The sequence below is a fragment of the Cervus canadensis genome, chromosome 11, assembly GCF_019320065.1.
Source record: "Cervus canadensis isolate Bull #8, Minnesota chromosome 11, ASM1932006v1, whole genome shotgun sequence".
Taxonomy (NCBI): domain Eukaryota; kingdom Metazoa; phylum Chordata; class Mammalia; order Artiodactyla; family Cervidae; genus Cervus; species Cervus canadensis.
Window position 1 is genome coordinate 5,234,761 of NC_057396.1, and position 15,199 is coordinate 5,249,959.

Genomic DNA, 15,199 nt, shown 5'->3' on the forward strand with positions numbered 1-15,199 from the left:
CCCGGTTTACCTTCGCTAGAGGCTCACTTGAGTGGGGGTGTTTGGGGTGGGGGGTGTACGTGTGTGTATCTTTCGTTAATCCACCTCTGAGAGAAACACTTTCTCAAAGAAAGCAGCACTGGAAGCTTTAAAAAATAAAATACAGAACATTTCAGGTCAAAACAAAAAGATCGTTAAATGGACATACATAAAAATGTAGGCAGATGTCACCTCGAAGCAATTATTACAAGATACAAAAGACAAAAAGGGGAGCATAAATGTTGCTCTTTAATCACAGACTTTCAGCCATAACATCAACCAAAGAAGAGAGGCAAGCCGGCTATTAAACTGTTTAAAACTCTCCCCAGGTCAGCGTGCGACCCAGCAGGGAGAGGTTCAGAAAAGTACAGCCTTTCTTTTTCCTAACAACCTGGTTTGTTTCCACTCCTTTTCCCTTCAAGACACATCCCTCACAGCGAGCAACTCTTTCAACCATTTACTGGGGACGTCTGCTTCAGAACAAATGATCTTGCTCATGCAGATAAGTTTGCCAGACTTGTGTGTACCTTCCAGTCTCAGGCGCTTTATTGTTCTGGTTGAAACCTGACCCTCTGAAATGGATACTGGGACACCACAAAACGATTTAAAAAAGAAAAAAGTTGCAGGAAAGGGGGGCAAAAAACTGCAGAAACTTTTCAAGATCAAGCTTTTCCCTCTGCTTTTCTCCTAAATAAGCTTGCCACAAAACTGTATCTTACACTGAAAGTTAACAACCTGCCCTGAAAGGCAATATAAAATATTAAGATATACAACAAAACAGTATTATTATTATATTATCTGAACTAATGAATAAATGTTACATTTGCCTTGGGAGGAGACTGTCAAAGACAGATGTCAATCAAAACCTGGATTATTTTTTATTTTATCATCTCAACACGATTGAACAGAACTAAGCAACTTTTTGAAAATATCAATTTCAGCCTATACTTACTTGTAGGAAACACTCTGTATATACTTATGCCAAAGAAGCCAAATAAAAATATTAAAGTATCCATAATTTCAAAGTGAGAGGAGACAAAATTCTACTTTGATCTTTTCAGCGTCAATGAAAATCTGCCATTTTGTTAAACACACAAAAAATAAGGCTGAGAAAAACAAATAACCCAACAGCCTTGTTTTTGTTTACCCAGAGAAGAGGGATTCTATTTTGAAGACCTGCTGGCTCAAAAGAAGTTTGCCACTGAACTACTGTATATCAAATACGAAAAGCGTATTTCTCTTTGCTTTTCGAAGGAGAAAATGACAATATACATCAAACTGCAGCTAAAGGGTCCGTCATCTCATACCTAAAATACTGTAAAATAGATTTCCAGGGAAGTCCTACCTATTTTTATAGTTCTTTTCTACCAGTAAAATGTTTAAAAAGGTAAGTAGTGCCGTACGAACTTTATAAAACTATGCCAGCCTCCTAATTCTCACAATTTGAAATTCTTCACGGGATCCTTTAAGTTTTGAGCTAGGCTAATTAACAAGTTTGGCACAAACTCAAAATGAGAACATCCTAACTGCCACAAAAAAAGGTTAGTAAGAGGCTATGAGCCAGGAATCCATAAAGCTTTCAAAATATTACCCAAAGAAGGTATTTAGGTCATACTATCCTGGAAAAAAAAAGAAATTATGGAAGAGATCACTGAGCTTGACATGAACATTAAGGAAAACATAAAAATTAATCGTATCTTGGTACCAGAAAAATGATCCCCCACCCTTTTTCCACTTACTTTAAGAAGTACCTCTGACCGGAAGATGTCTTCGCCATCTCCCAGCCGGCTGGCAGAGGCACATCGTCAGGGATCTCAAAGGAAGACTGTCGAAGGTGCTGTGCGGCCGGTGCGGCTGCCGGGCCGGAGACCACGCCCGTGGGGGTCAGCGTTCCCGGGGACACGGCTCCCAGCTGCAGGGACGCGGGGGACGAGTGAGCCCGCACGTGCTGCGGAGTCAGCGCCCCGGCGGTGCCCGCGTCGGTACTGGCCTGCCGGGAAGGTGGAAACAAAGACTTCTTAAAACACGTTCTCAAAGAGAATCCTTGCAAACTTCTTCAATAGATATTTGGTTGCCATGAAATTCTAAATACCAAAGGTAAATTTCAACATTTAATATCTAACACAGAGGAATACAGGTTGCAGATGGATACTTTTAAATGCTGAGGTAGACACCAAGGCGGGTGTTTTTCCAAGGTCTGAACTGTTTTAGGTATAAACAAAACCCAAAGACTAAAATGACTATGGACTCCCCACCTTTTTTCAAAACTAAGTTTTACGTAATGGTTTTTTCTAAGCCAAGCCCTAAACACAAGACAGGTGTCATTTTTTTCTCACCATGGACAAATGTCATCAATACAGCAACCATCAAAATTTATACAACTTTTAAGAACTACAAAAGATCTAGAAACATCCAAATATTCTTTAAAAGCCACCTAATGAATGAAATATAAACCCAGCCATATATTTGTACCTAGATGATAAAGATGTCAACAATGTAACTACAAGGTAACTTAAGAATTTACATACTTACATATTTACAACTGTGTAGCAGCAGAAAACCTCCTGAACTCAGACCCTAAAGATACCGGTTCCAGTCCAACCTGGCTAATGTGACACACGGGACAATATCTTACTCTCTGAGCCTCAAGTTTCCTCATTTGTAATAGCTTTTTTTTTTCCCCACGATGGAAAAATGAGGCAATAAATGAACTTATATTCAAACATTCAATAATTTGTGAACAACAGTATTGACAACCCATATTCATATTATTCATAAGCAAATAGTTATTTAAATTCCTTAATTAGAGTTAGGGTTTGATTATCAAAAAGTTAGAATTTCCCAGACTCATATAGCCAAGGAAGAGAGACTGGAAGCGATCAGCAAGGGCCTCTATGCCTTGATGTTAAATCACATATATTCTGAGTTTCCAGTCAGAATAAACTGGAATTTAGGACTCATTAGCATAAATAAGTCAAACTTACAGATGCACAACACTTGGTCAACAAACGCATTAAAACAAACAAAACTAGTAAATTCTGAATATTATGAATCCATAAACTGCTGATACAAACTTCCATGCAATCATTTACTAGAAGAATAGGTACACTTTTCAATGGCAATTCTTTTCGGCTTATAGATGCCACAAAATGGGGAATTCAATCTCCTATGGGTATTACCCTTTCGAAACATATTAACTAGCAGCATAGCTGTGGAGACGGTGGGGTGCAATGCCAACACGCATTTTTACCCATGAGTCTGGAAAGTCATTTCCAGGGGTAAGAGAAAGAAGCATCCCTAAGTCTACTTCTTTTTTTGTTTGTTTGTTTTTTGATGTCTACTTCTTACAAACTGAAATGTTTAGGGCAAGCAGCTAAACTGCTTTTCCTTCCTCTCCCTTAACCCGGGTTTTTGTCAGCAGGTTAAGCGAGTTTTTCTGAGTTCCCAAACCCCTTCGTCTGAGGGAGAATAACTTATCACAGGCCTGCAAATAGGAGGGGCGATGGGAGTGGGGGCGATAAGTATTCTTTCCGCTCAAGTTACAGCCGAGTGGACTAACTTCATCGCAGTATTTGGAAAACCAATTAACTTTTGGGCAAAGTTCCTATGCTGAAGTTTAGCCTGAAGCAAGTTCTTTTTTTAAAAAGGAAGGACAGAAAGAAAAATCTCCCCTAAACAAATCTGGGACCGATCGGAATGTTAACACTTTTATGATACACAGTTGCACTTCAACGCTGGATCACATTGACAAAATAATCGAACGCTGGGTATGTGGAACAGCCATGTTCATATCCTCAGTAAGAATTAAAAGAGCAATGGCGAGCCTCGAATTAGTCATCGCTTCCCAAACATTAACTTCTAATCACAGCTGAACTAGGCAGGACTCGGCCTGTGAGTCAACCTGCGGAGCGTTATCAAAGGCTTGTGTTAAACCCCAGGCGCGGTGCAACCCAGCCCAGGGCCCGCGCGCCGTGCAGATGTGGCCCATTTAAAAGCATTTCAGCGGGCTGTAAATAATCGTCCGCCGTGGGGAAGCCAGCACGTGAGCCCACTGCGCTTCGGGGAGAGTGAGCCTGCGCGAGCTGTAGAGCGCAAGGGGGAAGGGCCGGGGTGAGAGCGCCCAACTCCATAAACAACTTCCAGGAAAGTCTGGATCCTGTGCTCGGCGAGCGCCGGGGCCGCGAGGAGGAGAAGTGCTCCCGGGAGGGGGCGGGGGACAAAGAGCCCGGGACCGCCCGGGCCGGTTCGAGCCCCGGCCCTGCTCCACGCTGGCCAACGAGGGCACGATTCCGTGCCTCCCCGGGAGACGGGCGGGGGGGACCGGGGGGCCCCAGAGGAGAGGGGCTCCGGGCGCGACTCCGCCCGCGGAGGCCAGGGCCGCCCCCGTCCGCGGCCCGGCGGCGGGAGCGGAGGTGCGGGGCGCGCGCGCATTGTGCGAGCCCCCCGCTGCCCGGCCGCCTCGCCCGCCCCTGCCTTCCCCCCCAACTCCGCCGGGAGTCCGCGGGGGAGGAAAGAAGGGAGCGGGCAGAGCGCGCCCCCGGGGGCTGCAGCCGCGGAGAGGGACTCCCGGGGGCGGGGGGGGGGGGGCACAAATCTCGGCCTCGGACTCCGGAGGAGCGCGGTGCCCCGGCCGGCCCGCCTCTGCGCGCGCCCATCCCCGCCCCGCCGGCGCCCCCGGAGCCCGCACCCCACGAGCGCCCCCGCCGGAGCCCCCGAGCCGGGGGCCCGCCCGGCGGGGAAGCGGGGAGACGGGCGGCGCGGTTACCTGTCGGGAGTGAGATTTGGGCTCGGGTGGCTTGAAGAAGGAGTCGGGCAGCTTCCGGAGCCTCATGGGCACGGTCTGCGGCACGTTGGCCGTCTTGGGGTTCATGACGGCGTTGAAGAGCGCCTCCAGGTCGGTCTCCGAGTCCCCCCGGACGTGCACGATCTGGTGGCCGGCGGGGGGGGCCTGCGGCGCCGCCGGGGGTCCCGGGGGCGCGGGCTGCCCGGGCGCGGACGGCGGGCCCTGGCCCTGGGGGGCCTGCGCGGGCGGCGGGCCCTGGCCCTGGGGGGCTGGCGGTGGCGGCTGCGGCCCGGGATCCATGGCTCCTGCCTCTCCCGGCGGGCGCGGGCTCCGCCCGGACGGCCCGGCTCGACGAGCCGCGGCGGGGGAAGCGGCGGGCGCGGCGCTGGCCTCGCGCTCAGGGCCGGGGGCTGCGCCGCGGCCCCGCAGCCCCCGCCCCGCGCCCGGCTCCGCGGGCCTGCGGCGCGTCGGGAGGGGCCGCCGGAGACCGGGGCCCGCGGCGCCCGCGCTCGCTCCCTCGGCCCGGGCTGCGGCCACACGGCCCGCGCCGCTCCCCTCCCCCTCGCCCGGTTTCCTCTCCTTGTTCCTTCCTTCCTCCCTTTCTCTCCCCCGGCGGCGGCCGCTCCCGACTGAGACGCAAACTCGCCTCGGACGCCAAAACTAAAGTTGGGAGACGCGCCCGCCCGAGCGGCCGCGGCCCCGCCTCCTCGCGGCGCTTCCTTCCTCTGCGCGCCCGCCCGCGCCAGATGCGCAGGGAAACTTTCCCCGGCGAGGGCGCCGCATTCCTGCGGACTCCGGCCGCCGCCGCCCCGCCCGCCCGCGCGCCCGCGCGCCCGGCCTCCGCGGGGCCTCGCGGAGCCGAGGCCGCGGCCGGGAGCGTGCCTGGCCCCCCGCGCCCGGGGAGTGCCGGCTCGACGACGCGCGCGGGGCCGGTCCAGGTCGGAGCCCCGGCTCCGCTGGGAGCGCAGCCACCCTGGGCGCAGGGGGTCCGGCCGCCTCGAGGCCGCCCCTCGCCCCTCGCCCCTCGATGCCGGACAGCTAAGGCAGAAAGGAGGCGGGCGGGGACGGCGGAGTCCACGGACGCCCGCCCCGCGTCAGCCCGACCTGACCGACCGGAGTGCCCATGTGGGCTCACGGCGAGGGTGGACCCAAAATGGTACCCGTAACACACATTGACTTAATAAGGATCCATTTTTTTGGTAAAAACATGAACTTGATACTTTCCACTTTTTAAACATGCAAAACCCGTTTGAAAGACATAAACCAGTTTTGTGATTTGAAGCTTAAAGACTAAATCTGTGGCTCAGTCTAATTTACTAAATAACAAAAAAAATTGCTTTTGTTTAAAGTGAAAACTTTTTTTTAGTACTCAGATTTGCAACATGGTCGTGAAAACTTCAACGGGGAAGAAAGTCCACGCTTAACTTCAAGTTAGCTCGGTGTACCTGTCTTATCCTCGACGGGATGGGAGCCTACCTTTCTTTGTTACCCCTGCGCCTGGCACCTTAACTTTCACTTTGTGAAAGCTGACCGAATAAGAAGTAAATGGGTGAGGAGCTCATGCCATGCACCTGGTTCTCTTTGTGGCGGTGTCATGCATGCAAGGAGTCCACTTGAAATCACTCAAAAGCCACGAAAATGTGTTGGGTTTTTTGGTTTGTTTGACCGCGCTGCTTGCGAACTTGTGCCTCCAGCAGTGGAACCAGGGAGTCCACTGGAGTGCCAGGGAATTCTCCAAAATTTGTTTCTTGTTTCATACAGTCTGATTTTTTTTTAAAAGCTGCTTTACTGAGATATCCCATTCCATAAAATGTGTCCATTCAAGCAATCCAGTATGTTTCGTATATTCACAGGGCTATGCAACATCACTCTGATTTTAAATCACTAGTTCATTATATAGAAAAACTAGCTTCCTGTTTTAATGATTGTGTCTGCAATGCTAGTGAAACAGATGTGTAAATAGGATTAAACAAGAAAAGGTCCCCTGAGCAAAAAAAAAAAAAAAACCACCTCTTCCTCCAGCCAGACCAGTCAGTTCAGTTCAGTCGCTCAGTCGTGTCCAACTCTTTTAGACCCCATGGACTGCAGCACGCCAGACTTCCCTGTCCTTCACCAACTCCTGGAGTTTACTCAAAACACATGTCCATTGAGTCGGTGATGCCATCCAACCACCTCATCCTCTGTCCTTCCCTTCTCCCACCTTCAATCTTTCCCAGCATCAGGGTCTTTTCCAGTGAGTCAGTTCTTCACATCAGGTGGCCAAAGTATTGGAGTTTCAGCTGCAGCATCAGTCCTTCCAATGAATATTCAGGACTGATTTCCTTTAGGATTGACTGGTTTGATCTCCTTGCTGTCCAAGGGACTCTCAAGAGTCTTTTCCAACACCACAGTTCAGAGGGAGCTGTATTACTTGGTGTGGTGGGGTGGGCCAGGGAAAGAGGCCTCAGGCCCTCAAGATTTTAAGGCAAGTTTCTAATCAGCTGCTCTGGATTCCACTTTCATGTGAAGAAAGGGATCTGCCTCCATGATGCCCATGACTGCTTTTATATTTATCCCCACCCCATCCTCAAATGAAGCCTTCCAGGTGGTGTTAATAGTAAAGAACCCACCTGGAATGCAGGAGGCATAACAGACATGGGTTCAATTTCTGAGTCGGGAAGATCTGGAGGAAGGCATGGCAACCCACTCCAGTATTCTTGCTTGGAGAATCCCCATGGACAGAGGAGCCTGGAGGCTACAATCCATGGGGTTGAAAAGAGTCAGACACAACTGAGTGACTTGTCATGCACATCCCCAAATGTCAAGTGCATTTAACCACAAATTTATAAGTTCTGGAGTTACAGATATTTGAATTCAGATCCCAGATCCACCATTTACTATCTCTGTGACATTGGACAAGTGACTTATTTCCTATTCTTTAATTTCTTTAATGTTGGGGTCAGGTAGTGACACCTACTGCATACGTTGAGACAAATGAGTCAATGGACATAAATAAGTATTAATACTTAGCCCAGCTTTTGGCATGTGGTGAGATCTGCATAAACATCAGCTCTCATCATCCTGTGTTCACAGACTACTCACGGCCTCTCCTTTGCCACAGCGCTCCTTGGGACACTGCCGGCAGCCCCTTCCTCTCACATCTGATAATCAATCCACACACACAAAGCCTTTGCACACAAACTATGCATTAAGTTTTTCAACTAAAAAAAAAAAAAAAAAAAACTTTTTAAGAACCAAAGTGATTGAAAACCTGGGATTGTTGAAAACCTGGGATTGAAGTTGTCCCTTCACTAGAGTATTTATTACTATGAACACTGTAATTAAAGGGCTCAGGGTACAGCCAAGGTTTCTTTGTTCAGTATTGTTTCACCTGCTGTTCAATTGAGAACAAAATTACTTTGATAAGTGGATTTAAAGGCTGTCTGGAGTGATGTTATGTTCTGTAAGCAGCTCTGTAACATCAAGATTTTGTAATTCAGTATTCCGCATCTATAGATTTCAGTCACAGGTCAGCAAGGGATAAAGATAACATGAATTCAATCCTTCGTCCCTTCTGTTCCTCTGCAGCTCCACTTTTAGAGCAATAATTAACCCAAGGCTCTTTGAGACAGGGAGTTGCCTTCTTCACACACAGACCCACGGTATCCCGGATCATTTTCCACACCTCTGTAGATCACTCTCTGAGAAGACTAGTCTTTCAGTGCTTGCCCTCCCAGCTACAAGTGACCGTCTTCTCCACTTCACTTTAGCTATCTGCATCTATGTCCACACCCCACCATCACCCAGAAATATTCTAATTGTGTGATCAAACTGTATTATACTATTCCCTTAATTATTCATACCTCATTTACTATTAACCTCTGTCTTTTCTACCAACCTATCACGCCTGTTTTCACTTCTTTCCCAATTCAGTTTAGAAATTGTAACTCATTTCTTCAGCCTCTATAATCATCTGTGTCGTCAAGTCTATTGTATTTCAATAAGCTGGATCCATTAAACTGGATTAATCCAGTCATCTGTCTTTTCCATTCTAATATCTGAGGCTGATAGAGGCCCTGGGCCCCATATTCATTAAAATCCTCAAATGAAACTTGTGACAGTCACAGCAGTCAGAATGGCCATCATCAAACACTCTACAAACCGTAAATGCTGGAGAGGGTGTGGAGAAAAGGGAACTCTCCTGCACTGTCTGGTGGGATGTAAATTGATACAGCCACTATGGAAGACGGTATGGAGATTCCTTTAAAAAAAAAAAAAAAAACTAGGAATAAAACCACCATATGACCCACCAATCCCACTACTAGGCATATACCCCGAGGAAACCAAAACGTATGACAGTTTGTCCAAATGAAGTTATCCTGTCATCCCACAGATATACCTATGCAATTACAAGAAAGCATTCACTAGAGAACTTAAACTTTGTGCTTTTACTAAATGATAACATTTGTAATGCATTATGAATTAATATTTTAAGTAAATTCTGTAATTACAGAATGAACAGCACAACTTATTGTGTAGTAATGATTGTGTGTCAGTTATTAATTTGCGATGTGTAAGGATTTGAAACATACTCTGATTTCATAACCCTCTCTTGGCATTTCAGCATGCTCAGATATACAGGGGGGCTTGAAAAGAGGAAGTGTCCAGCCCTCTTCCACTCAGCCTCCAGAAAGCCTAGCTGACACTATGGTTCCTGGGAACAGCTGGAGGTAATCTCACAGGCTAGTAGATTGGTTCCCCTCCACATTCATAGACCCCAACCATGTTTCCTTATGTCCACAGTCAGCTTGTCACTCATGTGATACTCTAAACTTTGCCACTCTCCTCTTCATGTTTATTCATTATCTTCCCCCCCCCCCACCCCGCCTGCCTTTCAGAAAATCACATCACCTCCAGCTGCTTAGGGAGTGGAGGCCACCATGCACAAAAGACCTAGAAGTCTTCCCCTAAACCTCAGATATGCAGATAACACCACCATTATGGCAGAAAGCAAAGAGGAACTGAAGAGCCTCATGATGAAAGTGAAAGAGGGGAATGAAAAAGCTGGCTTACAACGCAACATTCAGAAAACTAAGATCATGGCGTCTGGTCCCGTCACTTCATGGCAAATAGATGGGGAAACAATGGAAACAGTGAGAGACTTCATTTTGAGGGGCTCCAAAATCACCGCAGATGGTGACTGCAGCCATGAAATTAAAACATGCTTGCTCCTTGGAAGAAAAGCTATGACCAACCTAGATAGCATATTAAAAAGCAGAGACATTACTTTGCCAACAAAGTCCATCTAGTCTAAGCTGTGGTTTTTCCAGTAGTCATGTATGCATGTGAAAGTTGGGCCATAAAGAAAGCTGAGTGCCAAAGAATTGATGCTTTTCAACTGTGGAGAAACTCTTGAGAGTCCCTTGGACTGCAAGAAGATCCAACCAGTCCATCCTAAAGGAGATCAGTCCTGGGTGTTCATTGGAAGGACTGATGCTGAAGCTGAAACTCCAATACTTTGGCTACCTGATGCGAATAGCTGACTCATAGGAAAAGGCCCTGATGCTGGTGAAGATGCTGAAGGCAGGAGGAGAAGGGGATGACAGAGGATGGGATGGTTGGATGACATCACTGACTTGATGGACATGAATTTGAGTAAGCTCCGGGAGTTGGTGATGGACAGGGAGGCCTGGCGTGCTGCAGTCCATGGGGTCGCAAAGAGTTGGGCACAACTGAGCAACTGACCTGAACTAAACTTTCAGAAACATGTATACAACTGCACAAGCCCTTCTCTCCACAGGTACATTTTTGGAACAAGCAGTCTACATGCCTGTTCTTCACTTCCTCACCTTTTGATCATTTACCCTTTGACTCAACCCATCTGAAACTGAACTCTTTACCCCTACCCTCCTCCACCTTATACCACACACACACCCTCCCAAGCCACATCCTCCTTCTGATTCACCGTCTCAGTTAATGGCATCAGGGTCCACCCACTTGATCAAACCAGAAAATTGAGTGTCCTCTTAATCACCTCCCTGTCACCATCCAACCAGGTAATACATGTGGTGATTTTCTTTGACATCTTTGAAAGTCTACTGCCCAACTCCAGGTCTATTTCCACTTAGACTTCGCTTCCCATCCCTTTGTGCAGAGCTCCCCAGATCGTGTCCCTGCTTTTAGTTTCGCGTGGTTCCATCAGACATCTATTCTGACTGTAGTCACTCCATCAGTGACTTTTCCATTGTGCAGGTCTGATCATGGTGTGATATCACTCAAGACAAATTCAGCTCCCTTGGCACAGTATGTAAGGCCCTTTGCTTCTCTCCTCCACTGAACTCTTAAGCTCACTTATATAAGTTCTGTTTTCCAGGCTTACTGAACCACTTATGGTTCCTTGAATAAGCCATTTGCGCTCTCAGCTTTGACTTCTGCAGGTGCTACTCTTGCCGTTTGGAACCTTTTACTCCCCTTTTCACCTGATTTCCCTTAGTACTTGAATTGCAAAGCTTCTCAATGGGAAGTCCTCCTTGGCTCTGCCCTTCTCACTGGCCTCCACCCCACAGCAGCTGAGAGGCCTCTCCTCTGGGCTCTCACAGAAGCTGCCCACCACTTCCATCCTGGCTTTTTCCATAGTCATAAATGTTTGTATGTTTCTGTGTCCCTAACACCACTCTGGGAGCTTCTACAACAATATCTCCCGTCTCTTTATTCTTATGCCAGTAAATGCTTAACAATAGACATTCAATAAAAAGAAAAGAAGGAGGGGAGAGAGGTAGGGAGGGATCCCAGAGCTCCAGAGTAGTGATTTGGTTTTGCTGCCATGACTCTGATTGTGAAAATTCAGTCTCCACAGAACAGACAGATGTTTCTGTATCCTATACCTCCAGGACTTACAACATTTAATAAATGCTAGTGAATTTGCCTGGCTTTTCAAATGTTCTTGATGGACTGAAAGGAACACTTAACATTATGCCAGACACTGTGCTAAGTCATTTAATCCTTATAACAACTCTTTACAATTAAAAATTCAAATTAAAAGCAACTTGTTGCAGATGAGGAAATAGAGGCAGAGACAAGCCAAAGAGCTTGCCAAAGTTGTCCTGCTCGTAGATGGTAGAGCTGCATTTGAATCTTCAGTTTTAAGTCCAGAACGCAAACTTCCCATCAGGCATATTACATTTAATTTCACGTAATTCAAAAGGATTATTGACAAATTTATACATATAGAAAGATAAGTGGGTATAGGAACCCTTTCATCTAAGAAATATTTATTTCTATTGACTAATAAGTGCTAGTTTAGTGTTACAAAGTCTTAGTGTTAAATGTCAAGGACAATCTGGATTGATATTCGGGAAGTCCAATTGAAAGTGTAAAGAGACACAATCTTTTGTCCCAAAGGAGATATTTGGAAACATTTTACTGAACAATATACTTTTAGGGCTTTTCATACCGTGAGGGACATAGATTACCTCGGTTCACGAGAGTCTAACTTAAGAGTTCACAGGAAGGAGAAGGAAACAGTTCTAGTGCGTGGAGTTGGATATCATGGAGCATTATACCTTGATCAGGATTCTTTGTAGCCCTAACCTTGTGGTGTGTGTGTGGGAGAGGGGACAGGACTCTAAATCTTGCAGAATCCATCACTCTCTATTTGTAAATTCTCTATCATAGTGACCTGTACTTAGCTTCTCTTTGGTCTAAAACTGGAGAACTCTTTTCTTCCATCTCTTCCTCGTGATTTCTCTTCACTCATAGCTTCAATAGGTTCAAAGCTTCTCCTTTTTCCCTTCTATTTTTGGATCTTCCTATTGGTGTGCTAACTATATGAGTGGATGAAATTAAGATGAAACATTTGTATAAGTACTTGTAGAGTGATGATTTTGTGCCAGGCATTGGCAGTAATTGGTATAATGATGCCTATTTCATAGGATAATAAAATAATTAAATAGGAAGTATGAATGAGTTTTTTATTATTGCATCATCAGTATGAAGCAGATCCAAGATTTAGTTGACTTGGAATAATTCAGTACAGTTCAGTCACTCACTGGTGTCCAACTCTTTGTGACCCCATGGACTGCAGCATGCCAGGCTTTCTTTTCCATCACCAACTCCCAGAGCTTGCTCAAACTCATGTCCATTGACTCGATGATGCCATCCAACCATTGCATCCTCTATCAACCCCTTCTCCTCCTGCCTTCAAAATTTCCCAGCATCAGGGTCTTTTCTTATGTGTCAGATCTTCCCATCAGGTGGCCAAAGTATTGGAGCTTCAGCTTCAACATCAGTCCTTCCAATGAATATTCAGGACTGATCTCCTTGAAGATTTGGACTTCAAATCTGGACTGGTTTGATCTCTTTGAAGTCCAAGGGACTCTCAAGAGTCTTCTCCGACACCATAGTTCAAAAGCATCAATTCTTCTGCACTCAGCTTTATGGTCCAACTCTCATATGTATATATGACTACTGGAAAAAACAATAGCTTGGATTAGATTGACCTTTGTCAGCAAAGTAATGTCTCTGCTTTTCAATATACTTTCTAGGTTGGTCATAGCTTTTCTTCCAAGGAGCAAGTGTCTTTTAACTTCATGGCTGTAGTCACCATCTGGAGTGATTTTGGAGCCCAAGAAAACAAAGTTTGTCACTGTTTCCATTGTTTCCCCATCTATTTGCCATGAAGTGATAGGACAGGATGCCATGATCTTAGTTTTTTGAATATTGAGTTTTAAGCCACCGTTTATACTCTCGTCTTTCACTTTCATCAGGAGGCTCTTTCGTTCCTCTTCACTTGCTGCCATAAGGATGGTGTCATCTGCATATCTGAGGTCATGGATATGTCTCACAGCAATCTTGATTCCAGCTTGTGCTTCATTCAGCCAGGCATTTTGCATGATATACTCTGCATATACAGCCTTGATGTACTCCTTTCTCAGTTTGGAACCAGTCCATTGTTCCATGTCCAGTTCTAACTGTTGCTTCTTGACCGGCATACAGATTTCTCAGGAGGCAGGTCAGGTGGTCTGGTATTCTCATCTCTTGAAGAATTTTCCACAGTTTGTTTTGATCCACACAGTCAAAGGCTTTGGGTAGTCAGTAAACCAGAAGTAGACATTTTTCTGGAACTCACTTGCTTTTTCTATGATCCAGTGAATTTTGGCAATTTGATCTCTGCTTTCTATTCCTTTTCTAAATCCAGCTTCAACATCTGGAAGTTCAATTCATGTATTGTTGAAGCCTGGCTTGGAGAATTTTGAGCATTACTTTGCTACTGTGTCAGATGCATGCAATTGTGCGGTAGTTTGAGCATTCTTTGGCATTGCCTTTCTTTGGGATTGGAATGAAAATGACCTTTTCCAGCCCTGTGGCCACTGCTGAGTTTACCAAATTTGTTGGCATAGGGAGTGCAGCACTTTCACAGCATTATCTTTTAGGATTTTCAATAGCTCAACTGGAATTCCATCACCTCCACTAGCTTTGTTTGCAGTGATGCTTCCTAAGGCCCACTTAACTTCACATTCCAGGATGTCTGGCTCTAGGTGAGTGATCACACCATCGTGGTTATCTGTGTCATGGAGACATTTTTTGTACAGTTCTTATGTGCATTCTTGCTACCTCTTCTTACTATCTTCTACTTCTGTTAGTTACATACTGTTTCTGTCTTTTATTGTGCCCATCTTTGCATGAAATGTTCCCTTGGTATCTCTAATTTTCTTGAAGAGATCTCTAGTCTTTCCCAGTCTGTTGTTTTCCTCTATTTCTTTACACTGATTACTTATGAATGCTGTCTTATTTCTCCTTGCGATTCTTTGGAACTCTGCATTCAAATGTGTATATCTTTCCTTTTCTCCTTTGCCTCTCGCTTCTCTTCTTTTCTCAGCTATTTGTAAGGCCTCCTCTGACAACTGTTTTGCTTTTTTGTATTTATTTTTCTTGGGGATGGTCTTGATCACTGCCTCCTGTACAATGTCATAAACCTCCATCCATAGTTCTTAGGCACTCTGTCTATCACATCTAATCCCTTGAACGTATTTATCACTTCGACTGTATAATCATATAGGATTTGATTTAGGCCATACATGAATGATTTAGTGGTTTTCCCTACTTTCTTCAATTTTAAGTCTTAATGTGGCAATAAGGAGTTCATGATCAGAGCCACAATCAGCTCCCGGTCTTGTTTTTGCTGACTGTATAGAGCTTCTCCATCTCTGGCTTCAAAGAATATAATCAATCTGATTTCGGTATTGACCATCTGGTGATGTCCATGTGTAGAGTCATCTCCTATGTTGTTAGAAGAGGATGTTTGTTATGACTAGTGTGTTCTCTTGGCAAAACTCTGTCAGCCTTTGCCCTGCTTCATTCTGTACCCCAAGGCAAACTTGCCTGTTACTCCAGGTATCTCTTGACTTCTTACTTTTGCAT

General features: G+C 45.9%; 1 protein-coding gene across 8 annotated transcripts in view; it reads right to left on the bottom strand.

Annotated features, from left to right (window-relative positions):
• The window catches only part of YAP1 (Yes1 associated transcriptional regulator), a 125,353-nt gene extending 120,052 nt beyond the window's left edge, over positions 1–5,301 (bottom strand). For 7 of the 8 annotated variants that reach the window (XM_043482667.1, XM_043482665.1, XM_043482660.1 and 4 more), the window contains exons 1-2: positions 4,784–5,243; positions 1,758–2,008 (exon numbers count right to left, since the gene is read on the bottom strand). In XM_043482667.1, coding sequence (XP_043338602.1) covers positions 1,758–2,008; positions 4,784–5,101 — 569 coding nt within the window. In that variant the 5' untranslated portion in view covers positions 5,102–5,243. Of the gene's footprint in view, positions 1–1,757; positions 2,009–4,783 lie in introns of all 8 variants that reach the window. The other variant, XM_043482663.1, reaches the window with a different exon arrangement.
• Positions 5,302–15,199: the final 9,898 nt, after the last annotated feature.